Source organism: Dermochelys coriacea, chromosome 7, assembly GCF_009764565.3.
Source record: "Dermochelys coriacea isolate rDerCor1 chromosome 7, rDerCor1.pri.v4, whole genome shotgun sequence".
NCBI classification, from domain to species: domain Eukaryota; kingdom Metazoa; phylum Chordata; order Testudines; family Dermochelyidae; genus Dermochelys; species Dermochelys coriacea.
Genome location: NC_050074.1, coordinates 40,065,552 through 40,091,276, shown reverse-complemented (window position 1 = coordinate 40,091,276; position 25,725 = coordinate 40,065,552). Strand labels below are relative to the sequence as shown.

General features: G+C 41.1%; 1 protein-coding gene across 1 annotated transcript in view; it reads left to right on the top strand.

Moving 5' to 3' along the window:
• SLC6A11 (solute carrier family 6 member 11) overlaps window positions 1-25,725 on the top strand; it is a 178,109-nt gene that overhangs the window by 28,045 nt on the left and 124,339 nt on the right. The window contains exon 6 of the mRNA XM_038410956.2: window positions 7,969-8,101. Within this exon, the coding sequence (XP_038266884.1) occupies window positions 7,969-8,101 (133 nt within the window). The remainder of the gene's footprint in view (window positions 1-7,968; window positions 8,102-25,725) is intronic.

The following is a 25,725-nucleotide window of genomic DNA, read 5'->3' as shown; positions in this document are numbered from 1 at the left end:
AATCCCCATCACCAACGCCTAGGCATGAGGAGAAGATCAAGGGGATGCACCCCATGGGAGGAAACCAAAGCATGGCCACCTTATGCCATGAGGGAGTGCCCTTCAGGCAACAACCCTATGACAGGCCTGCTGGGTAGATTTTCTTTAACCTCAACTCCCAGAGCAGTAAGCTGGGCTGGGCTCTGGAGAACTTGGCTGTGAATGAATATAAAATTATTGCTGTGTTCCTGGGTGAAGAGATACAGATAAGTAAGTGAACCCAAGAAGCCTCCTGCCCCAATTACTTGTAAAGGAAAAGCACCTTTTAAACTGTTCTAAAGCAGTGAGTAGACACTAAGGGGTTTTCCCAAATAGATTGAATCTATTTCTCAGCTTTTCCAAACCATGAAATAATGCAATAAGTGGCCTGGGACATTCCTTTCCACAATATGTTGGCAGCAGTTACATCTCCGCTATTCAAGTTCCATCTCCTGCACATTAGAAAGCTTTACTGAAGAATCCCTTTCCCAGGAAAATGCAGTGTTCCTGAGAAATATAGTGCCCCAAAGAAGTGCACTCCTGGAAGCTGAAGTAAACACATTATCCATCTTTCAAAATCACAGTGCTCAAATTGGGATGAAGAGGTTATTTTTCAGCTGTGAAGAGTGGGGTTAGCACATAATCACCTATCCTCCCATCTCTGCCAGTTCTAGCACTGGAACATTCTTTTTTCTCTTTGTGGTTTTCTTTGCTGATTTACTAGATGTAAGGTAGCTTCCACCCCGACCCCTCAAAAAAAAAAACCCACACAAAAACCCTAAAGACATTTTCAGTAAGTGTATAATTACTGTCTAAAGGGATCATCACAAAACTGTTGTGTTTCTTACCAGGTGTAAGTCTAATGGGTATCTCCTGTATCTCACTGGTTGTTTAATTTCACAAAAGATAATAAACATCAAAGGAAAGAGAGCATATAGAGAAAAATAGCAAAGATGGTTAGATAGGAATATGAGAAGTTGCAATAGCCATACTGCATCACCAAGTTCAATTTGCCGAAATTTCTTGCTGCTCCATTATAGCACAAAGCACTGAAACAGACTATCTTGCTTTACTCTGTTACACTGCACCTACAACTTTCAAATGGATAACAGTGTATCAGTATATCCTCCACTAGTTTCTATCCTTGGCTACAAGGTTTTGCACGCTGGGATCAAAGCCAGGCTCTCTCTAGCTGTGTTTGTACTTTGTAATTGCTGGCAGAGTTCTAGCCTGGTTGACTTGGTTGGAGTGAATGGTGGGATGTTGTTTTTTTTTTTCTAAGAACTGGTCTGGCCATGCCTTGCTATGGATTTTCAAGGTCTTGACATGGACCACAAAATAAGGAGGCTGTGCTGTTTAGGGAGACTGTACTGGATGGAACCCAATTTGAGTTTAGATAGGGCTGTACATACTTCTGTAGGTGATTCTACCCCTATTGTGTTCCAGGTCCCTGTGTATTAAACCTCTGTGTCTCTGAGTCTTACAGTAGTATATTACTCCACAGACACAAGGGGACTATTTGAGAACGTAGGTACTTAAATGTGGCAAAGTGTGGCAGATTCAGACGTTGAGTGTTTGGATACCATGATGCCAAAGTAACATCAGCTTCAAGTACCAGAATCCAGCAAAGAGTTCATGGTGTTATTCTATAGCATACTGCTATTCTATAGCATCTCTGGTCCTCCAGCTTTACTTTGTACATGGTGTATGCCTGGTGCCAGTCAACTGGAATGACAAGCATGTAAGTTAGTATCCCGCTCTTACTTGCATGGAGCAAAGTGAACTTAAAATGCCTAGTGAATCTCCCCGTTTAGGGGGAACCTTTCCTGGCACAGTGCTGGCTCAGTCAACCTACTCCAATCTCTCCTACTGCAGCCTCACCCCTCCATTCAAATAAGAACCCAAGCAGCATGTTGGGGAGGAAAGAGGAGTGGAGGGGATATTTCAGAGGAGACAAGCGGATGTGGCAGAGTTAGATCCCATCATGTCTGATTCTCTGCTGGCTGCATAAGGTCCCAGAGGATTTACCCAGGATCCGCTGCAGTTTTAACTCACACTGGGGTCAGAAACTTGGGACAGGCCGCAGGGACTTCCTTTTTGTTCTTTGTCACAGTGTTTAGAACAATGGGGTCCTGGTCCACTACTGGGGCTCCTAGGTGCTATGTTAACACAGATGATTAATACTACTAATAATTAATAATAAAGGAACTGTGGCAGCCCCCCTGTTCACTGCACGAGCTCTGCTTAGATGCAGTGGAGAATCAAGCCAATATGTATTTTTAGCGGACATAAAATACTTCCTCTTTTTTAGTGATGTAATCTGCAAAATACAAGAATATGAGCAGATCTAGCCAAAGGTGGCAGCTAGACTGAATTGAAATTTTACCAGGACAGTTTTCAGTCCTGAATGCTTTCCTTCTTTCGAAAGCTGTGCTTTGCTGCCATTATTTAAGCCAGAGTCTCAGCAGGAGAGCTAAGGAGCTGGAACTAGGGGAAGCTGTGTTGTGCCTGGTGAGAGAATCATGTCTAGACCTTGTGCGAGGCTTTCTCTGACTTTCTCCCATGTATTCTTTGCATACATTGTACTTCGTGGCTTAATCATATGTTCTGTGCTTGTTGCTCATGGCTTCCTAAGGGGAAAAAAATCTTTGTTTTGTTTAAACAAAGAACAGACAAAGCAAAGATTTTGTGTAACTGGAAAAGCTTTGAATACTCATTTAAATGCTAGTAACTCAAATTGATTGGCACCATTTGTCTTTTTAAAATGGGAGCAGCATGGCTAATCACACTGGTGCCATAAATATTCTCCAGACTCTTCTTTGCAAATGTCTGATAGTGATTAAGTGATTTTTAGATACCTCAGTTTTGGGGGGCTCAAATTGAGACACCTTACAGGGACGCAATATTCAGAAAGTGCTGAGCACCTACCCTCTGAAAACAACCCCTTTAAAGTGTGTCAGGTTGAGGACCCAAAACTAGCTACTTTTGAAAATCCTTCCCTCAGTGCAGCAGTTATTTCAACAGTGGTTATGTTAGGCATAAGCACAGCAAAGCAGCTGAAGTGGCTCCCAATTTAATATTGCCCCCAAAATACTGTTCATCTGTTTTAATGTGGACTTGTTAGCAAGTGTATTAGTATGTGTTGGGTTGGTATATCTTTTGGTTTGTGGAAACAATGCAATTAGTATTTTTAGGGTGTGGGTGAGGGATAAGGGGACATTCCTGCTTAGTGTCCCCAAGGGGCTAGCATCGCCTCTGCATTTCATGACCAGGGATTTTGTGTGCAATAAGAAATCACCTTCTAGCATGTGAATGTTTGGCCATGGAAATACAGAATAGGTATCATTAATTTAAATAGATGCTAAAAAAAAACTTCAGAGCTAAAGAGCAATTTAATTTTGAGGAATTGCTTTGATTTGTTGTTCAAATTGATAAATTTGAGATCTGGATTTTCTGTTTTGAGAAAAACTCAAAAAAGCAAAATTTGTAGGATTAAACTCACCTAATAATGCCAAATTCAGACTTAGAGTCAGAGATAGCAACTCTAGTAGTTCCAGTTGTGGTTTTCTCCCACATCATGTTTGAAATTGGTCCATAGGTCTCCAACAGACTACAATGAGCATGGACACATGCAACCACAGCAAGATCAAGCCCAGGCTATTGAGTCCTGTCAAATTTATTTTTCAATAATGTTTTTACTAAATTTGAAAAAGTTGTGAGAAATGAAAGCTTGAGATCAGTTAGCTTGTAAATGCCTTTTGTTACATGTTTGTACAGTGCCTAACAGAGTGGGGTCCTGGTCTATGACTGTCCCTAGGTTCTTCCACAACACAAATGATACATAAGGATAATTGCGATAGATGTGGAGGAAGAGTCCTTGCAGTAGCATGATTACACAGATTATTCTTTGTTTCATCCAAGGCTGGTCCAAGCAAATCTGGGGCTCTGGAATTGTCCTGCAGTGAATTCCAGTCATAACCAGAATGTTGCGGGTGAGGTTCAACTATGTGTCATAACACACCATTTCTCAAGGAACTAACCCATCTTCCATGTTAGTCAGTAGTATGCATGCAGAGTAGGCTCCTTGGCTAGATCATTTTTAAACACATGGCAGAGCAGTGTCCGTGTGCTGTGTAGCTCTTGCCCTTAGGACACTGGAAATTCAGTATCTGTTCTGGAGGAATGTTTGATTGATATTACCAGCTAGATGTGTCAGAGCTACTTCCTCTTCAACCCTGGGAAAACAGCAGTCTAGCTGGAGGGATAGGGATTGTTGATATGAGGGCGCTCTGGATGAAGGCAATGAGCAAAGTTAAGAATGTTTAGTATCACTATGGCCTATCCCTTTTCAGGAAAAGGAATATGTCAAATATACTTTGGAGGCTTCTCCCCTCATTTGCACAACTTTTTTAGGTCTTGCTCTTATATGTCATGTGAAACCCCAGAACGGCAACAGAAGCCTCCTTGATCATGAGGCTGTGTTCCCTTTTAGAATGATTTCTGCATGTTTATTCATAGCATGAAGTATGCCAGAAGGCAGCAGATGTTTGATCATTGTTTGGGCAATTGTGATCATGTTATACCCATCTTCCACTTGGCTACCTATAAAATGGTGCATTGATTTTTAAGGTCACACTTCTGGGTTGTTGTTATGGGGATTTTTTTAGAGGAGGATTAGGAGACAAGGCTGGAAGTCATACTGAACCTAATGCAGCACGCACCACTGCTGTTCCTGTGCAGTTGAGAACTGGATACTTTAAATGGCCTTTAATCAGAACATAGACTTTGCTCTAGACCAGGGAGCACTGGCCTCATTTTCAGTTCCAGTGTGCTGATAAATTCAAAACCTTTCCTCTGTTCTTGCTCTTGACTTCATCCTTCCCTTTTTGACTGAAACACATCCTTCATCGAGTACTGCTTTGTTTGAGAGAGAGAGTGAGCTGGTAGTGACCCCTGTTTTGATAGCCTAACACTCAGGGGTGAAAGTGGACCAGTACGGGGGAGGGCCACCGGGGGAGGCACAATGGACAGCAATGCAGCACTTCAACGTCATTGCCACTTTTTCTCCCTCTTGCCCCCTGGGCCACTGACTGGGGGGGAGGGTGCAGCTGCACCAGGTCCAGTGATTTAAAAGGGCCCGGGGCTTCCGGCTCCTGCTATCGTGGCAGTGGCCAGAACCCTGGACCCTTTTAAATTGCTGCCAGAGCCACAGGCTGACCCCCCCCCAAGCCCTGCCCCTTCTGCCCGAGGCCCCGCCCTTTGGCCTCCATACTGGTAAGAATTTAATATTGCTTTCACCCCTGCTAATACTTCCCATTATGAAAGATTCTTGCAATTTTTTGAGAAGCTCTAACATCTCCTTTGTTTTCAGCAGGACTTTGAAATTCAGCAGGAAGAAAGCCCTAGCAAAGTCCTTACTTTTCTTTGACCCATAAGACTCCATCCAGGCTTTGCTGAATTAAAAAACGGTTAAAAATTACCATTTCCCTTCTCTCTCTTGGGTTTCTGAGGAAAATTTTGTTAGTGCACCAAAATAACTAAACAGGAACATTCTAAGAAACTCCATCAAAGCAGCAGCAGCAGTAACAGCAGTATAACACTGAACTTGGAACACGTGCAAGCTGCAGAAGCAGCTGTTGCAACGGTGTGAGGGGTGGGATGGGTGAGAGCTTGGACAGGTTTTTGTCTTCTCAACCAGAGCACCTGACCAAATACCTGGCTCCAACATCTTGTCTCCCACCTCTAAGGGTGGCGGTGGGAAGGGGGGCAGAGGTACCACATGGGGAAGGAGCCTACATATTTTGGGGGGAAAAGAGAGAGAGCTGGGTCAGGCTTTCTCCAACCACCACCTGGAGGCAGTGCATGGCATAAGTGAGTCATCTCTCTGGGATAACAGCCTCTCCTGCTCTCAGCTAATGTATGTAGTCCTTCAGTTAAAATTGTAGCAGTCTGTGCAATGGTGGTGAATAGTCAGGGTTCAAACCTTGCTGATGCATATGCAGAAGTCATTAGTTGTACAAAAAGTCTTTCTTTTTTTTTTTTACTTTTTTCCTTTAAAAATAGGAAATTATATTAAAAATAAAACTGTTAAACATTATTTATTTGTCTGTACAACCGTAATTCATCTTGTTTGTTCATATGCATTATGATACAGTCCTTAATTACATGATCACAGGTTTACCTCCTCCAAGACCTTTGCCTCATTCAGTACTGGGTTGGATGCACCAGGGAGCAGAATGAAGGTTTTTAATATAGATTTTTTTTAAAAAAGCAATAACGTTATATAATGTAAAATATTTGGCTTTAGGGAAGCATATCCAAAGTCATCTGAGTGCACATATGTAACCCATGCCGGCTTGTGTGGCACTTTGTCCCCCTCTAGATGGCACTTAGCCCAGCTAGCAATTGCTGAGTCTGCTCCAGCCTTAGCTAAGAGCCATGTGACTTTTAGCTCATGCATTAGAGACTCATTCACTAAGCTCCAGAGGTCCAAGCTTCGATCTCAGCTGCCAATGACCAGGACCTGTCGGCATTAGGCATAGACAGATAGTAGAAAAAAATTAATAATGATACATTGAATCTAGTGTCTTTAACCACAGGAAATGAGAGTACTTATGAACTTTAAATTAATTAATCTTCACAGTGCCACTGAGAGGTAGGTTAGTGAACGTCTCTAAGATTGCAGATAACACTGAGTGCAGATCCCCAAGGAAGCTTTGTTCAATAAATGCATAGAAGTTTTAAGACAGGAGATGAAAGGTATACAAAGAAGGAAAAATGAACTTGTCCATTCTTTCCCACTTGGCAGATTTAATGTGAATAAGGATTGATCTCCCTGGGCCTGATACTCTTGTATCACTCCAGTTTTACATCACATATGCCAAGCTGCAGAACCCCATGTTGTTTCTGTGACCAGAATCGATGGAAGCTTAATGAAAGGGTGAAAAGGGACCTAAGTGGTTGAGAGTAATTATTCTGCAGTATGCCATTGGGCACATGGCTAATTACTTGCTAGAAGCAGTTTAGAGTTCACTAAGCACTTTGGTATCTATGGATATGTAATTAATACAAAATGCCATTTTAAATCAACCTCAACTGCTGACTTCAGACACTGACAGAGTTAGCCTTCACTGCTCTGGTAAATTCAACTTCGTTTAGAAATGTCTTTTAATTCCCCATAGATGCTCTCTTAATTTGAAAAGGAGATGAAATCCCTTAAAGGGATTCATGAAATGGATCACTTGTGCAGAAAAAAATTCTTGTTCCTACTCGTAACCTCTTTATTCAATGTATCACAGGGTGTTATGTTTTATTTACAGGGTATGGGGTGGGGGAGGGGGCTGGCAAACAGAGAATTGGCATGATTTGTGATTCCATTATTGTTTCCTACTAAAAATCAGAGCACTTAAAAATGGCAGCTGCCTGCCCAAGACAAGAAAATAATTCTAAAGTCGGGGAGCTTGGTCCTGTGGCTAAAGTAGTGCAGATTCAGGAAACTTGGATTCTATTTGTGGCTTTGCCACAGATTTGCTGTATGAACTTGAGCAAGCCACTAGCTTTCTTTCAGTTACCCATCTACAAATGTGGAAAACGAAAATGTGCCTTTCTCCCACCCTTTGTCTGAATTGACTATTTAGATTGGAAGCTGTTATGGGCATAAGCTCTCTATTGCTATGTTTGTACAGTGCCTGAGACAATAGGGCTTGGTCTCGGTTGGGGCCTCTTGGTGCTACTGTAATACATATAATAATAACAGCAGCAATGAGAGGTAGGAATCACATTGCACTTACTACTTCTAAGCCCTTCTTTCTCAGCATGGTGCATTCTCAGTAGGCAGTCGCCAGTTCTGTGTCCAATTAAAGCAGCCTTCCTTTTACCCATATGCTGTATAATTATTTTGTTTGTAGTTTTGCTAATATTCTAGCATTTCACTATCACAATTTTTTGTAGACGCAGGGTGTTAGCCATATCCGATGGAATTGAACATATTGGGAATCTCCGCTGGGAATTGGCATTGTGTCTCCTCGCTGCTTGGACTATCTGCTACTTTTGCATTTGGAAAGGAACAAAGTCAACTGGAAAGGTAAGACTGAAAATGCTCTGTGTCCTCTGAGGCACTACAAGACATGTAGTCTCAGAATACATGTGAAAACTAAGAGTACTTAGCTTGAAGAGGAGGAAAATGAGAAGACTTTCCTACTCCGAAAAGGAAACCTGTAAATGTGTGGGGCTTGATTCTCTCTTACCTTAAGCTGTGTGATGTCATTTAAACCTGTGCAAAGTGGGTGTAATACGCTACCAAATCAGAACAGTAGTGTCACAGTGGAGCCAGACCCATAAGGAGAGAGGGGTCTCAGTCTACCTGTGACAAATATAGGTGAGGAGAATGAAGGTCATGTGACCAGTGGGTCAGGTGACCCAATCAAGCCTGCAGTAGATAAGGAAGTGACTTGGAGAGAGGAGATGCTGCAGATGGTTGCTGCCAGATGTAAACATTGTAGAGAGTAAAATGGCTCCTGCAGGTCCCTGGGTGAGCAAGGTGAAGACACCAATGGGGAAGGAGGCCTGAACAGAAGGCTCAGAAGGCCAAACTCCAGGCTCAGAAGTGCTGGGAGAATAGTTAGATGGATCTCAGGGTGGAGGGGCTCTGCCCAGCATGAGACTGGGGTAAAAGAGACTTTGTTTTTCAGTTTATGTTATGTAAATAGATCAAGCCACAAGAAGGGGGGTGTTATTGGACACACGCTTTTGTGGAAGTTACTGAGGAGTGTGAGTGAAAAGGAAATGGAGGCAGAATACCACAGAGCCACCCTATGCCAGGATGGGGCACTCAGGAAGTGACCTACCCTGTTTCAGGGAGCATTTTACATCCACCTTGCACTGGTGTAAATGTCTATACAAGTTGCAGGCAATGGAGAATCAGGCCCCTTGCATTTTGCCAGTTCTGTTTTGGGTGAGAAAGTACAAGCTATGTTTTCTCCTGAACACTGTATTCCATATCAGACTATATAGACCTTTGCTATGTTAAATTCACAGATGAGACCAATGCCAAATTCTGAACCTCAGTTGCAAGGCTTGGGTGAATTTTAATAGGGGGATGGGCATACAGCATCCAAAATGTGAATTTGGTCTTAAATTGGAAGGTGTTGCAAGCATCAGTGATGACAGGGAAATAAAACAAAAATACCTACAGAATTTAGAAACATAGGCAGCATATAACAAAATGGAATTCATGTGGAAAAGTGAAAACCAACACCTCTGGAAATCACAATCCCCAAGACAGATATCAAGTGGGAGGAAGAAATGTTGAAAGTAGTCTTACTGGAAAAGACCGAAGGGTGATGATGGGTAACCAATTAGATGAGAACTTGCAATACCATATTGTGCCTTATAAGCCAGAACAAGTCTCTGCTAAATATGCAACGGAGACATCGCTTCACAGACTAGGGAAGCCATCTGGCACTGGTGAGATTGCACATGGAATAGTGCATGGAATACTTCAGTAACAGAAAGATATTGAGGAACGGGAGAGGATTCATAGAAAGAAGACAAAACTATTAAGGGTCTGGAAGGCCTGGTTTTAGAGAGAAGATGAAAAGAACTGAACTAAAAGTGTGGAGAGGTGGTGGTGGGGGTGGGATGGTGGAGGGAGGAATGAAGCAATAAATGTCCATGTGTATTTGAGGCATGTACACCAAGAGGTACAGGAATGGTTTAGGGGGGCACAATGAATGGGATGAAATTGAGCAAAGGTGAGTTTGTTGACTGACAGGAGAAATGTCCTGATAATCAGATCTATTAGATTGCAGAGCAATCACCCCATAAGGAGAAGGTGAAAGCCCTATCAATGGGGAGTTATTTTGTGTGACTATGCAAAACACTTTTGATTATACTATAGGGAACAGGCAGGGACTGGCAGGCAGAAGGCTTGGGTGACCTCAGACAGCAGGTCTTTTACATCTCTGCTTTCTATTGTTTTTCATACATGTACTAGGGCATGTTCCTTTAGCTTCCTCTATTTCTCCAGAAATGGATCTCTGACTTAACCTGTGAAAATGATTAGTCTAGCTGATAGACAAGAAAGCTGTTTTAATACCATGGCGCATACCAGAGCGCAGTTACAAAGGAAGAAGAGACACTAATATGCAGAAGGAAGGAATTGTTTTATTTAGGTGACATTTTGATAAGCGTGTTCAGCATGAAGGTGGCTGTGGGAGGGACATTTTGATGACAGCCCGATAGAAAGTCATTTTTTTTCTATTCAGCTGAAATATTTGGTAACCTGTTAATTAAGCAAATAGCCAAGCCATTACAAAGATATTGAATGCCGGGGGAAGAGAGGGGGTTTGATGGGAATTGAGCATCCAAATCCCCTATATGGTTTTAGAAATCTCTGCCTGAAACCAAAAAAAGTTGAAGCTGGAATTCTCTAGGAATTAGGAGGAAAAGGCTCATTACAGACTCACAACACTTAGGTTATGTACAGCATTTTTGTGCTCAAATAGTTAACAAACAACTAGGCAGCTGCATATGTAGATACATATGAAAATTTAATGAATAATATCAAAAGTCCAGCTCTCGCTTTATGGTAAAACAGTGTCTTTTGTTGCTCTGTTATGATAACAATGGACTGTGTTTTTGGGACTCTTTCCATTTAAGCAGCAGCAGGTTAGAACTATAATTTCCTCAGGAACACTAGGTTTGGGGGCATCTACTGCCAGGCTGATACATCGCTGCCACAGGCAGGTACGTTCTGGTGGCTGTAGGGTGGGTTCAGATCCTCTGTTCCCCAGTGCATTTGCTGTAGTTTGTGGTGCTCACTGCTACCTGTGAAATGGGCAGTAAGGCACTGTAGGAGCCTGCCAATGTAGGAGCCTATACGGGCAGAATGTCTGTGGGATGTAGCTCACAGGCAGCACTGCCCCTTTCCCTCCATTGCTGCTGCTCTTACTCGTAATGGAAGTATTTCACCTCATGAGTTTTCAGTGGGTTAGTTCTGATTAATAATTAGGCCCTTTACCGGAGACTCTTTTCCAGTGTCTTCTCTAGGTAACTGATGCATTTTTGCTCTGTAAGAGGAACTACCCTTTCTGGGGTGGCTGAAGGATGTCAGCCCTCTGAGAATTATTGTTCTTTCTTCTAACAGAGGACTGTGGGAATGCATGTCTTCTCGCTGCCTCCACTGACTGGTTGGCTAAGTTGGTACACCACAATACTGTGTTGCTGTAAGCACTTCATTATGATGCTGTAGATTAGGGATGACATAGTGGTTTCTGGGTATGTTACAGTTTTTATTCCTATTATAATGGTGTTTTAAGTTTCTTTGAAAGATCTTCCATTTTTAGTCATTGACATTGGCTTACACATCGTGTGTGCTCATTTTTATCCAAATGTGCTGGGAAAATTTAGGACACTCCCAAGTTCTGTCACTAATAACAGTCATCTCTAAAGCAAAACAAGACTTGTATTTTTTTTAAAAGTACATCTTAGGTATAGCTTCGGAATGTACAGTTCTTTCATACTACCACTCCTGCCCTCAAATAAAACAGCAGTCACTTCCCTACCACCATATTTACTAAGTATTAGATAACTACATTATGGGCCTGAGTCTCAGCTGGTGTAGATCAGTGTAGCTTCCCTGACAGCAGAGCTGGCTGGGAATTGGAATTTCCATTCTGTGGTAAAATGCCAACATTTTGGGGTGGGGGGGAAAGATCGTTCTGAATTAGAACCAAAAAAATGCTGAAATTTTAAAGTTTCCCACAAGATGAAAATTCAAAACCATTTCAGTTTGAGACCATTTAAACATTTTGATTCATTTTGATGTTTATATTATATTAATATATTTAATATTTATGAATTAGATCTGGTTGGAACATTTTTGATGAAATATGCTGCTTCATCAAAGTTGAAAAGTCTCAGGGAGATGTATGAGTTTCAACAAAGTTTTCAACAGAAGGATTTTTGAGGTTCAGGATGGACTCTCTGGTTGTGGAGCGAAAGGGAGAAGGGGTGAGAGGGTGAAAACCTACCTTTTGGATCCAAAAAGTCATGTTTTTACATAATTCTGTTTCATGAAAATGTTCAAAAGGTTTTGGTTGTGTTCCATATGGAATGAAAACCAATTCTGAATCCTTGAAAGTTGTCACAAAAAGGAATTGTCATCTTCTGGACAGCTGTAATATAAAGATATTAAAATATTTATGTTAATATTACATTATAAAAGTCAAAACGATACAGTTGAAATGAAACATTTGCAGCATTCTTGAAACTAAACATCTTGTCTTTTTTCCATTCAAAATTTCATTAAAATAGCAACATTCCCACACAACATTTCTATTTTGATGAAACTACAGTTTTAATGGGAAAATTTGTTGAAAACTTTTCAACCAGCTAGGATTGACATCAATGGAGCTATGTCTCTTTAACCTCACTGAGGATCTGGCTCACTGATAATTTACCTTTAGATCAGCTTGCTGTTATTTGACTACTTGCTTACATACTTTACAGATTAATAATGCAGTGAATAGAACAAGACCAAAAGGAGCTAAAGGTGACAATATAACAACACACTAGAAACATAGGAATTGCCACACTGGGTCAGATCTGAGATCCGTCTAGTCCAGTAATCTCTATTCAACAGTGTTCACCACCAGATGTTTCTGATGAAAGTGTAAGAACCGGCAGTAGGCAAATTTGGGGTAATCTGCCTTCCAAATTAGGTTTTACTCTGGTCTCTAGTAGTTAGAGATTGGTGTAGTATTTTTTCCAAAATGTTTGTATTCATTAATAATGATGATTCTGGATATTCTTGTTATTCCTATAAATTCCTTTTTGAATCTTGCTAAGTTCTTGGCCTCAATGGCTTCCTGTGGCAGTGATTTCCACAGTCTAGTTACATGTTAGGAGAAAAAAATATCCACTTTAATCAGTTTTGAGTTTCCCATCTTTTCATTTAATTGGACATTTCCTTGCTCTAGTACTATGAGAAGGAGATCCGAAGCTTCCAATCTATCTTCTCTACAGCATTCAATATTTTATGTACTTTTATCATGTCTCTGTTGTTTGTCTCCTTTCTGGTCCTAACTATCCTAAATAAGTTTCGTCATCTGCAAATTTTGCTATGTAGAGAGATGTGAAAGAACCATGTTTCTCACTTGAGTCCTAACTTAATCTCTTTGGGCTGGTCTAAACTAGGCAGTTACATTGGTAAAGGTATATCTCACAAAAGTGTGAAAAATCCACACCCCTGAGAGACATAACTATACTGACCTAACTCCTCATGTAGACAGCACTAGGTTGATGGCAGAATTCTTCCGTCAACCTAGCTTTTGACTCTCGGGGAGATGGATTATGTACAGTAATCAGAGAGCCCATTGATGTAAGTCGTGTCTACACTGAAGCGCTACAGCTGTGCTGCTGTAGCATTTTAAGTGTAGACATACCCTTTGTGAGAGCAAGGCTGTATCCTTCCTGCTTTCAGCAAAGAGTTGATTATTAGAATAATGCTTCCTATTCCTAACATATAGGATTCTGTGAATGCAGCTGGAGAAACTTCAAGGAACCTTACCATTAATAAGACATATTAGTAATAATATATTGCATTGCTAGAGTGCTTATTCATCATACAGCACCGCTGAGATACACCCATTTGGGGGTGGGGAAGCAATAGTCAGCAAGTGTGCAGCCTCGTGTATAACCACGCGGGAAGTAAGAAGATTTGGGCAAAGGCATTTGGACATACCCATCATCTTCTAAAATATGCCACCGTTTTTAATGCCCTATAAAGAGCCCCTCTTCTCTACGCTATATGTGAGCTTGTAATGAGAAAGGGCTGAAGCAGTGCTGCAAAAATTAATCTGGTTCCAGGCATTCGTTGTTTTTCAAGCCTGAACTGTAGAGCACTGAGATACCCCTCCAGCTTTGCATTCTTATGTATAATACCCTGTCCTGATATTTGAAAAGCAATAATAGACCAGGAGGAAAAGGACTATTTAAAAGTGAATCTATTACAACAAGGAGCAGTAGGCTTGGATAAAAGGACTCTGTTTAGATGGTGAGGATTAGACACAATTTAGCTCTTCAAGTAATTAATGCAATTAGTATCCCTCAGTCACATGCAAGATCAATTTATGGGATATTGTAGAATCTTTCCTGTTTGCTGCAAGGAGCCAAGATAGATGAGCCATTTCATCTCTAGCAACTGTCCTTGGAATACTTCTGATGAAACCTGATGGCCTGATCCAAAGTCCATTGAAGACTCCCATTCATATCAATGACCTTCAGATCAGGCTTATAAGGCAGTACTGTAGCTAGTTATCCCAGAAGACAAGGCTTTGAAGATGGAGGATCTTTGTTGCAGATATTAATTCCATATCAATTTCCTTGTTGCTGGGTTGGCTAATGGCTCAGTGTTTGCTTTTGGTTTATGGTTGATCATTTTAATTACTGGACTCACCAATGAAAAGGCAATAAACTACATGATCAGATAAATATTAAATTGCTAAAAGCAAACAACCAACACACCCCTGCCCTCTACAAAGCAGTAAATAAATGCATTATAATCTCGTATTCATGCTGATTTGCTCTCTTGATGTGCTTCATAGAGCAAATTGGGATATGATTGACACAGTCCATTATGATATGTCTTAATGGTACTTGTCTGGAGAAATCTTGATGGTGGGTGGAAAACTGCTTTTGGGCAGAGAAACCTTTTTTAATGAGTTTTAAAACAACAAAAACACATGATATCTGTCTGCAAAATTATGGGTTGTATTTTTGCCATGTATGATTTAGCAAAGAGTCAGAATTTCCCAATAAGTGTTAAATTAAAAATGTATTATCGTGCAACACTGAAATCTGAGGGTGAGTTAATGCTCTGAGTATCACAATACTCACATAACCACCGGGATTGTGACCCATGAGTTTGGATGGATTCAATTATTCAAATCAAATAAAATACCACCTCTCCCATTCCTTTGCCCAAAACTTGAGTCAAATCCAAATGGAAAGTTATCCTTCTTTGGTTTGCATTTCCCCTGCACCTCTCGGTTCTGACCAGGACTGGAACTGGCAAAGTACAGCACTTTGTGAAAACCTCTTATGGAAGTTCAGGGACCAGCTGGAAGATACAGAAATCTCCCAAAAGAGCTTGTTCCTATGAGTTCATCAGCCCTATTTTAGATATTGGAGTGGTTTGAATAACCATCTGAACATTTAGCTGCTTATCTAGACTGTACTTAACCTGAGAATCTTTTGAGGTTCTCCCACCGCTTGTTTTGAGTTACCTGACGTTAAACGCTACCTTAATCCATGCAGTGGTATGATCATCCACCATAACAAATAGAAGAAAGAGGTAGTAGATTACAAAACTCAGCGGGGTTGACTATGAGGAACTAAACTAAATAAAAATAGAAATGTTATGCTATCCCAAGAAAGGGCAGCGAAAATCACCTCTTCAGCAGACAGCAAATGTCTACAGGAAAAACCTTCATCATCAACACTGGTGAAACATAATGCTTCCTGTGAGATTCTCTGGTGTTACTGTATACAATTGATGCACTCAGATACTTAGTGATGGGAGCCAGCTAACAACTAGATAGATACGATCTTCATATTACCGTAGAATGTGTGAGTGGATTGATTAAGAAAGTCCCATGAGTCAAAACATGGAATAATAGAATAGATAATTATTACACATATATCTTCTGATTAAATATTTATGACACATTTTCCCTAATTATCATTACCTTCCTATTTTGTATTACAGTTCTAAAAAGGATCCTGCTTGGTTAACATAATTGTTTGCAACTCATTTTAATAAGATCCCTTAGAGGCTTACTCTGCAGTGCACTTACCACACAAAACTTAAGGACAGGAGAACTGCTGAATTGTTTATTTTTGACCTTTATTAGTCATTCTTGTATTCTACTTCCTACCATGGCATTACTGAAAAAGGTATAGAAACCTTAACAGGGCAAAAGACTTCCTTGTCCCGTAAAGGAACTATGTTACACTTTTATCTACAGTAAGAACATTGGTTATTGGGTTGAAAGTGAGGGCAGAATTTGGCATTTTTTCCTTAAAGTGCAGACTTTCCCTACTGCTTTCTATATGCATAAATAGCTAAACCTGTGACATTCAACTCAGGTCTCCTGAAGCAGCTCCTCAGATTAATGGCTGTGACTGAAGCTTGTTGTGTTCTGCTTGACTGGGGTTGATAAACTTGGTTTGAGGCAATAAAACTTCCTAATGGCACCTGGCTTGGGGGGTTTGTCACAACATGAAGCTCAGATAAGGGTAAAGATTCATGAATCCCTTAAGTGGCCTTGTTCAGATTAATGGTTTCAGGTCAGACTTGGTGAAATTCACACTTTCTAGCGGCCAGATCATTGCGCTTTTACTCAGGCTAAATAATATCTTACGCCTCAAGAAGTCCCACTGATTTGTATGATCTGGTCCTAGGTAGATTTTTCAGTCCAGGGTAACAGACCCAACAGACCTAGATAGTTAAGATACATACTTGATGAGCATCTGAGTTTTCAAGTGCTTATCCCAATAAATTAAACTCCAAACCTTAAAAGACTCACAGATCATTAGACAAATGAAGTTGAAACTCCACTAGATCTGGTTAAAGTTTTGTTTTCTTGTCAAGGGAAATCCATGAATTTAGACGAGCAGTTTATCCGTACCTGTCAACTTTAAAAGGCAATATTTAAGCTGTCAGACCCAGCATTGGCAGAGTATAAAGCCATCCTTAGCTACAGAATTCAACAAATTCCTTCCAGTCCTCTCCATAACCTCTCCCCTTCCTCACTCACAAGCACAGCTGGATAGTGTGAGGTGATTTATGGGCATCTTTCTGTTCTTCCTGTCAAATTATTTGATTATCCAGGTTGGACGAGTAGAACAGAGGACACAGTGCTAGGGGAAGAAAAATCATTTTCTTGTCTCTCTCCTTTTGCTTTACTTTTTCAAACAAGTGACATTGTTTTCAGAGGCAAATGTGACATTTTTGATTTCTTGTGCTAGGCATTCAGCACTGGAAGATCTGAAAGCTTAGCTTTCACATAATTTCCACTTGCTATTCCCTTGGGCTCAGATCTTGAAATGGATCTCCCTGGGCAGAATCTAGATCTGTATTAGTGTTCTTTTAAGGAACAGCCTTTATACAGCTTCCCAGCACACATGGGAGAACGTCCACTATTACAACCCTTTATGTTGTCCAGCATACTCCCTATTTGCATGCTGATTTCATTCTTTATGCCAGTCAGGATCGTAGCTCCATCATGTCAGCACCTTGTCTAGGGTGCTGTGATTGGAGTGGGCTGTGCAAGGAGAGGAAGGTGCCTTTTACCTTCTGCCCAACTGTATCTATATCTACATAAGGCCATAATCTGGCCTCTAATTTACTGCAGGGGAATGAATCCTCTTAAGTTGGGTGCAGGGCTATCTTGGCCCCATTAGAAAGGTTGGTGGCAGACTGCGGTGACTTTCCTCTGCCCCATATTTTAGTGTCTTTGAAATTGTTGGCCATGGTATCCTGCTGTGAGAAAGGCTTTCGGTTTGAGACTACAGTGACCCAGTTCTGATCTCACATCAGCTTTACACTGCTCTGACTCCATTGACTTCAGTGGAGTGACTGCTGATTTATAATTGTGTAAGAGAGACCAGAATACAGCCAAAACAAGAAGAAAACTGAAAAGTTAATACAAATTTGCTAGGAGCAAAGTATTTAACTAAACTCTGTGCACTGCCTTCCTCTGAGTCTAATATCCGCTAGGCTCTCCCTGAAGACTCTTTAGCAACATATCTTGTGTGTGCTAAAACATAAAGGTCAGAAATAGCTCTCCATACCTTTTACCCGTCAGTCAGCTGCCCTCCCATCAGAAGGAGTTAAGCTCTGCTTGCCAGCTGTTAAGACTCAGTCAGTAGTCCCACACAGAACATGTATTTTTCAATAGCAGACTATATAAAGACTCTAATGGATTCAATGAGGCAGAAAGAAAGAGTAAAGGGACAGAAGAAGAAAATAAAAGAGAAAGATGTGTGCAAAAAACAAAACAAAACTGGGGCCCATTGTAAGGGCCCAGGAAAAGGAACTAGGCATCAATGATTATATCTCCTGAAGTGTCTTTTGTTTCAGCCTGAAGTAGTAGCAAAGAATAGCTCTTCATGTGAGGCTTTAGCACTCAGTCCAAGATTGATCTCTGTATTCAAAGTAGGAAAGTAGAACGTACATGAGATGCATGCAGAGTTTCTGCTTTCCATCTGCCTCTGTGTGAAGTTTTAAAACAGCTACTGAGATTTTTCCCCCCCTCCCCTGTGCAGCTCTGAGCATTTAAGGACATTTCTAAGCTGTTAGCTAAGGAGATCTGTATACAATGCTGGCGAGCATTTTTCACAAATTGTGGTTGTTGATTGTGGACAGCTTTAAATTGTAATATTAAATCAAGATAATGCAATACCTGTTTCATTTGTTTGCCATTAGCTTTCAGTAGCAGAGGTCCATCTTTACTAGGAACTGTGGCTTAGAGTATTTTGACACTTCAGAGACTATACCAGCATAGCTACTTCTCTGTAGCTATGCCAGCTTGGTCCTGAAGTGTAGATGCAGCCTACACAGATGGAAGAGGTTTTTTTTCAGTAAAATACATACAGTAGCTATGTGGATGGAAGAATTCATTATTCTACCAACATATCTGCATCTACACTGGGAGTTAGGTCAGCATACCTGTGTCAGTCAGCAGTGTGGTTTTTTCACAGCCCTGACCCAAGGAACCTGTCAACCTGACTTTTAAGTGTGGACCAAGCCTAAGGCTGTTGCTACACTAGAGAGCTTACAGTGTCACCGCTGCATCGGTGTAGCTGCGCTACTGTAGGATCTCTACTGGGACTGCTCTAAGCCAACAAGAGAGAGCTCTCCCGTTGGCTTAATTAATCCAGCCCATATGAGCAGTGGTAGCTTCTACTACCCAAATAGCACTGTCCACACTGGCACTTAAGTTGGCATAAATTATGTCACTCGGGGGTGGCTAATTCACATCCCTGAGCGAATAATTTATACCGACGTAATTGCAGTATGTACATAGTCTTATATTAGATAAGAGCCTACTCCAAGTTCATTGAAGTCAGTGAGAGTGTATCATACTCTAATTGTGACAGGAGGATAGCTTGGCATCCAGGGCCATGTAAGAAGGCTGGGGGAAAGGTGTAATGCAATGTACCAAGCCAGGGCATGAAATAGAAACAACTCAACTATTAAAACAAAATGAAAAGTATTTTCTGAAAATATTAAGATGTAGACAAATGCAATGAAATAAAATCAGACATCTGTCTCAAGGAAAAGCATATTGTTTTAGTAAAGGTACCATAAATGAACTTGTGCCTGGACCTGACTTTCTATAAAACTTTCAGACACTTTAACATTTGTTTAAAAAATAAACATCAAGCCAGCAAACAAGATTTTAATGTTTGAATTGCTTCACTCCATTTCTTTCTCATATTATTTCTTTGTAGTTAGCATGTTCCTCCCCAATCAATTACTCCACACCCCTCCCCCACAAATAAACACATGCAAACAGAAAACCGAATAGAAAAATGTCAGACGGAAGATGGGAGCCAAGCTACAAAACAAGACAATAGGTCTTTAAGGGGGCACATGCGATCTGTAGGTAGCATGGCATTTCAGGTGCTAAAGCATTGTTGGTGGTGGTTATTTTGTGGGGCTTGGCGGGTGAAGTACAACTTATATTTCTGCTGGGTAACTCTCTGTTAGGTTCTATGAAGCCAATATTGTTAAAACGAAGATTGCAGAGTTAGGCCAATCAACAGCCTTGTTCCGCACATGCAGCACCCTTGAGTATATGCCTCCTATAGACTTTAGTTTACATATTAGGAATATTAGACCCATTTTTAATAGAAGCAGTAAGAATTCTCCCTAGAAGTTCTGAATGTAAAATGTTATGTACCAAGATTGGAATATAAACCTCAGGAATGCTCACATCAGCATGCCATTTATTGTTTGGATTCTCTTAAAGATACTTCTATTTGATTTTCCTTTGGTCAGGTGAAATAAATTACTTCAAATGAGCCTGTGAATATACAGGGTGGCCAGCGCCTCACCTGGTATAAATTGGCATATCTCCATTTGCTGAAGATGTGGACCATTATTAGCATTATTACAGGGATTTCTATGATATCCATCCTCCTAGTATCTGAGTACCCTACATATGGATTAGAAATACATCAAAGTTCCCTGGTGGGAACGATGCTCAAATCCTTTAGTCCTACAGGCCAGTCCATTAGCTTTTTCTGCAGAGTACTGGATTTCTTTGTATTGGTTATTTTGTCCACAGTGTTGCTCTTGTGAGATTTACAAACCTTAATTCTGTATATCTCACTGAAGTCCGCTACAATGGAAGCAATACAAAACCAGTGTAAAGAGCTGTGAAAGCATAATGACATACCTTTCTACCTGAGCTACAAAGACAGCTTCAGTGCTGGAGCTTCCATTGCTACATTGGTTACTCTAAATATTTGGCACTCCCAGAGTGGTGTGGTGGCCACAAAACACCTACTACTCCCTTCTACTGAGCACTTGGAAAATACCTACGTTGAAAAATCGACAGCAGGTCCTAAGCATATATGATCATGCCATATGTCACTTTACAGGGGCGCACATGGTTTCAATGGATCACTGTTTCAGTGGATCACACAAAGTGAGACATAACTTAATACTTCTTGAAGTTGGGGTAAAATGTCCACATTTCCTGTGGGTGGCAGGTACGTTCATTGTTATCTGAAGTAGCAGACATTCAATGCTATACAGTGTTATTATTTATTATGCTTCTACTGCCTAGAGCCTCCAATCAAGATCAGAGAGAGCCCTTTTGTGCAAGCTGCTATGTAGATATGTAGTGTGAGTCTGTGTGTGACCCAAAGAGTTTACGATCTAAATGAGCCAAACAGACAGAAGATGGGAGCAGTGTCATCTCCAGGGGAACTAAGGCACAAAGAGATTAAGTGAGTTGCCCAAGGGTGAACAGAAAATCTTTGGCAGAGCTGGGAGCTGAAACCAGATTGAATTCTGGCCCAATGCCTTAACCACAAGACCTTCCTTTCCCTCATATTTACTCTGCATCTTACTAGCCCTTCACTCAGTTTGGGAAGTTCAGCAACCAGGGCATAGGTGATTGAGCAGTTGGGAACAACTGCTGTACTAGTGGAGGTACTTTTCAGGCAGTCCACTGATATAATAAAGGTGTGATCCACAAGAATACTATGGTTAATGTAATAGATGCAGGGAATTGAAATGCAAAGGAAGGAGGGAGATGGAGGATATTTGTTTATATTTTAAGTGGTGAAGCTATTGAAGATACACTTGTGATTGCAAACATTTTACAGTAAATACATCTCACAACAGTGAACAGGTGAAAAGAACCTGGATTCCTAAGGGGAAGAAACAAGACCAATTTCATTTCCTCCTTTGGGTAGACAAGTGAATGCCCTTTCTTTAAATAATAAAAGATAGATTGTATATTATGATGTAAAAGCATGAGTTATCTCAACACACAACCCCATTTCATGATCGCAGAAAATGCAAAGAGGGAGTGGATTTCTGAGATACTGCAGTGATGTCTGTGTTATCTACAGAGGGTGACATTAAAATATTACCCTTTACCAGCACTCACTGCACAGCAGCTTGTGAGATATTTCCTATTCTAAAGTATTAAGAAACGCCGTGGTATCTCACAGAATAGTGGTAATGGCTTTTGAGTGCTGAAACTTTAACACTGACCACTGGATGTCAGTCTGATTGCTTAGAAGATTGATGGACTATATAGAGAGAGGCTGAACATGGGATTGTGGCAGATGCAGAATTGCAAAGAAAATTCCCTTTAAATGTTGATGGTTCATGCTTTTAATATTTGTATTTAGACCAAAAATATGAAAATTATATACTGGGACAAAAACATATTTATGTGTTCTGCTAACTAAGTACCACTCTCATTCAAAAATAAACTGGCTGTAACCAGGGCCTGCTTGGCATAGAGGTAGGGTGAAGGGGAAAACTGTTGTGGCTTACTGACTCCACCTTAGTTAAAGCCCCTGACTAGTTTAGCATAGCCTGGTAATGTTGGCAATGACCCCCAAGAGACCCTCCACCTTTTGGGAATAGCTGGAGCCACAGCAGCTCTGGCTGTGATACCTCCCCAAACATCCCCATGCTGGAGGCGGGGGGAAGTGCTCTATGCTGGTTGAGGAGATACAAGCAGTTCCCTTTAGTGCTACCTAATCAAAGGAAGAGGAGCATAATTTGTAGGGCACAATTTAGCAAATTCCTCATTAGTATAGTGGTTAGTATTCCCGCCTGTCACGGAGGAGACGGGTTCAATTCCCTGACGGGGAGGCAAATGTACCTTTGGGGGGGAGGGATAGCTCAGTGGTTTGAGCATTGGCCTGCTAAACCTAGATTGTGAGTTCAATCCTTGAGGGGGCCATTTAGGAATCTGGGGCAAAAATTGGGGAATAGTCCTGCTTTAAGCAGGGGGTTGGACTAGATGACCTCCTGAGGTCCCTTCCAACTCTGTGATTCTGTGAAGAGAGAATCTGTTCAGGGTGTTTTAAACCTGCTTCCAGCTAGGACAGCCAGGGCAGAGCTTTGCCTTCAGGGGAGTTCAGTGAGGGCTGCATGTGCACATCAGGTAAAATTGGCCTTTAGAAAGCAAAGTCACATGCTGCATAATTCGTCTCTCATATTCATCTGTGTAACCCCACTGAAGACTGAAAATTTGCTTGGTGATATTGAGGGATGAGTTTGGCCCATTGTAAATTCTAGCTGAAAGTCAAACTAGTGGAGATAGCTGGGGTTGTTCTTTACCAGCCCTGTCCAGAACCACAACCCCTGTTAAAAGCTGTCTAGGCTAGATACTTGTCCCTCTGCATAGGTGTAACTGAGCTCAGCATCTGGAAATCCTGGAAGCTTTTGGCCTAGTAACAGCTTTGGTTTAGAAGAGCTTCTACTTTTTAAAGACCCTTAAAGACCATTTAAAAAACAACAGTCAACTGATTTATTAGTACCAACTGATATTTAAAATTCATTCCTTGGATTTCAAGTTGACTTTTACTTGCTTAAGTAGCAGCATTTGATTTTGAGGTATTTGGGGCTGTGATGATTTCCTGCTTGATGGGGGTTCTCCATATTTAGAAATTTCAGTTTTGCTTGAATTATTAAGCTTTTCCAAGATAGCAGATGAAACTTGCTGTTGTTGCATCTCCGTTCATACCCATCCTCCTCTTCCATGCCCATAACTATAGTAGTTGGCATTTCCTCTCTTTGTACAGTAGATTTTAGGAAATGCAATAAATTGCATCTGTAGGGCACCTATGAATAGCATTTCACGTGCCACTCTACAGTAAAACATCCACACTCTCATTTATGGGGGAGATCATTTTTAATTTAAGTGAGTAGCCCTTCCAGGTTAAAACCCTTGTGGGTGCCAGGGCTACTAATGAGCTTACAGTGGCGTGATTTACTTTTTATTTACAGTGATAGATCTGCACCTGCCTGCCAACATGTGATGGCTCCTCTTGCTAGAGGCCACATCCATCTTCCATTTTGAAATTAGAAATGTTACACCACAGATGTTCTTTTGCACCACAGGTTTTGCATTAAGAGCACATGCCATTTGCGAGAGCACAATAGTTTAACAAATTAGTAATTCCCTCTGGGGCAGATTAGTGTTTGCAATCAGCTGCACGCATGCCTCTTGTATTCACTGGCTCTCTTTGATGACAGTGGTTCCTGAGGTGCGTGTCCATTAAATGCCACTTTTTCAAAATATAATTTTAAGGACTGGGGACTGGGGAGCACTTCATTGATTCCTGCTGGCATGTGTGTGGAGATGGAAGTTGCACCCTGTGCAGTACTGAAGACTTGCGTCACAGGGCAGCTCCCACCTGGTGTATGGCCTGATGCCCTCCCCAGAGATTCTGACAGATATATGTCACTGTTGGGGCTTCACTGAAACAGATGAGGTTGCCTGGGGCACGCTCAGGGTCAGCGCATATCCCTTAATTTCTCAGTCAGGAATCCTTCTGGCCATTTTGGTGCTGTGCTGATAATCTGAGGTCAACTATGCGTTCTGGGGACCTTGCACTGTTTTGACTTTCCCCACCCCACTCCGGGCAGACCTTTCACCACCGGTCTTCAGCTAGGACCTGCGCCAGCAGAAGCCAATGAAGACCTGTAAATCAGTAAAGACTGGAGCACTTGTGCTAATAATATACAAGGTATATGCAGGGTCAATGCCACTCGTTGGGTAAGGGATCAAGGGCAACATATTTTGTTCCTGAGTTACCTCCCGAAATATTTATCATCTAGGGGATAATCTACCAATTCTCCTCTTTGGGTATGTACGGCCTGGTAGGAAACCGATGCAGTGTGGTACCACTGAAAGGGTGAGAAAGTACACCGGATCCAGCATGGAGAAGTCCGAAGTCTTTCAGAGCAGACTCCATCCATATGACTACATGAATGTTTTGGGGATATGGCTAGTAGGTCTGTTACTATGTAGATCTACTGGCTAACCCCTGTGTAAAATTGGGGAACAAGTTCCCCAGGAGTTAATGCTGGCCTATAACATTGTCCTCTAGGTAGAGTAGGTTTGTGTAGTTACCTGTCTCCTGTGGAACCTACTCCACTTATAGTGAGCAGCCTCACTTAGGTGGCTGTTTTAATTTGAATTCAGCCCACAGAAGTGCCCTGGGTCTGCTTTCCAGCTACTCTGAGTTTACAGAGATCTATTTCTTTATTGAACCCAAATGGAACATGACCTATGAACACCCCAGAACTAGAGGAAAGTTTGAAACTACAGTAGATTCAGATCTGAGCTTCAAGGCTCCAGTTGAGCTACATTTTTCTGCCCAGTTTTTTTTAGAACTGCATGCTCAAAATTGCATTTGCAAAATGCATGAGTGTAATCTGAGTGCACATTTGTTGTGGTTCTTCATTTATTGTGTTAATTGTGCATGCAAATGGCCAGTTAGATATATAATTGGCTATTTACCTGCACAATTATCACAATTGTCACAGTTGTGTGTGCGATTAATTATTCATGTAGTTTATACAGATGCGTTTTTGCATGCACGACATACATTTGGGCCTTAATAAACAATTGAAAATTATTTTATCAGCATCTTTGGTAGCAGCAACCTAGAAAAAGTGTCTCATTTTGCCAACATTTCTGTTTTCTTATGTCATGGATTTTTTTTTTCATGTTACCATGACATAATAGTAAAAATGTGTGTAGCTTTCCTTTCTTTTAAATATGGAAAATCCATAGTAGAACATTTAATATATTGGATATTATTGAGGCATGAATAATGCATGAACTGATCCTCATTAGAATCTCATCATCTCCTTTCAACTTTTTTCTTTATTAGGGAGGAAATGCTATGATTAAAAGGTGAGGCAAACACTGCACACAAAAAAAAGTCAGATATGTTTGTTCAAGTTTGCAGTGAAAGGTGCCACAAGTACTCCTTTTCTTTTTGCAAATACAGACTAACACGGCTGCTACTCTGATACCTCTCTAACCATGTGTGTGTCCTTTTTTATGTTTGCTTTTTGAGTATATTCTAGTGAACAAGTTTGGTGGCAGGAATCTTTGTCAAAACAGTGAATTTTAACCAACTGTTGAAGAA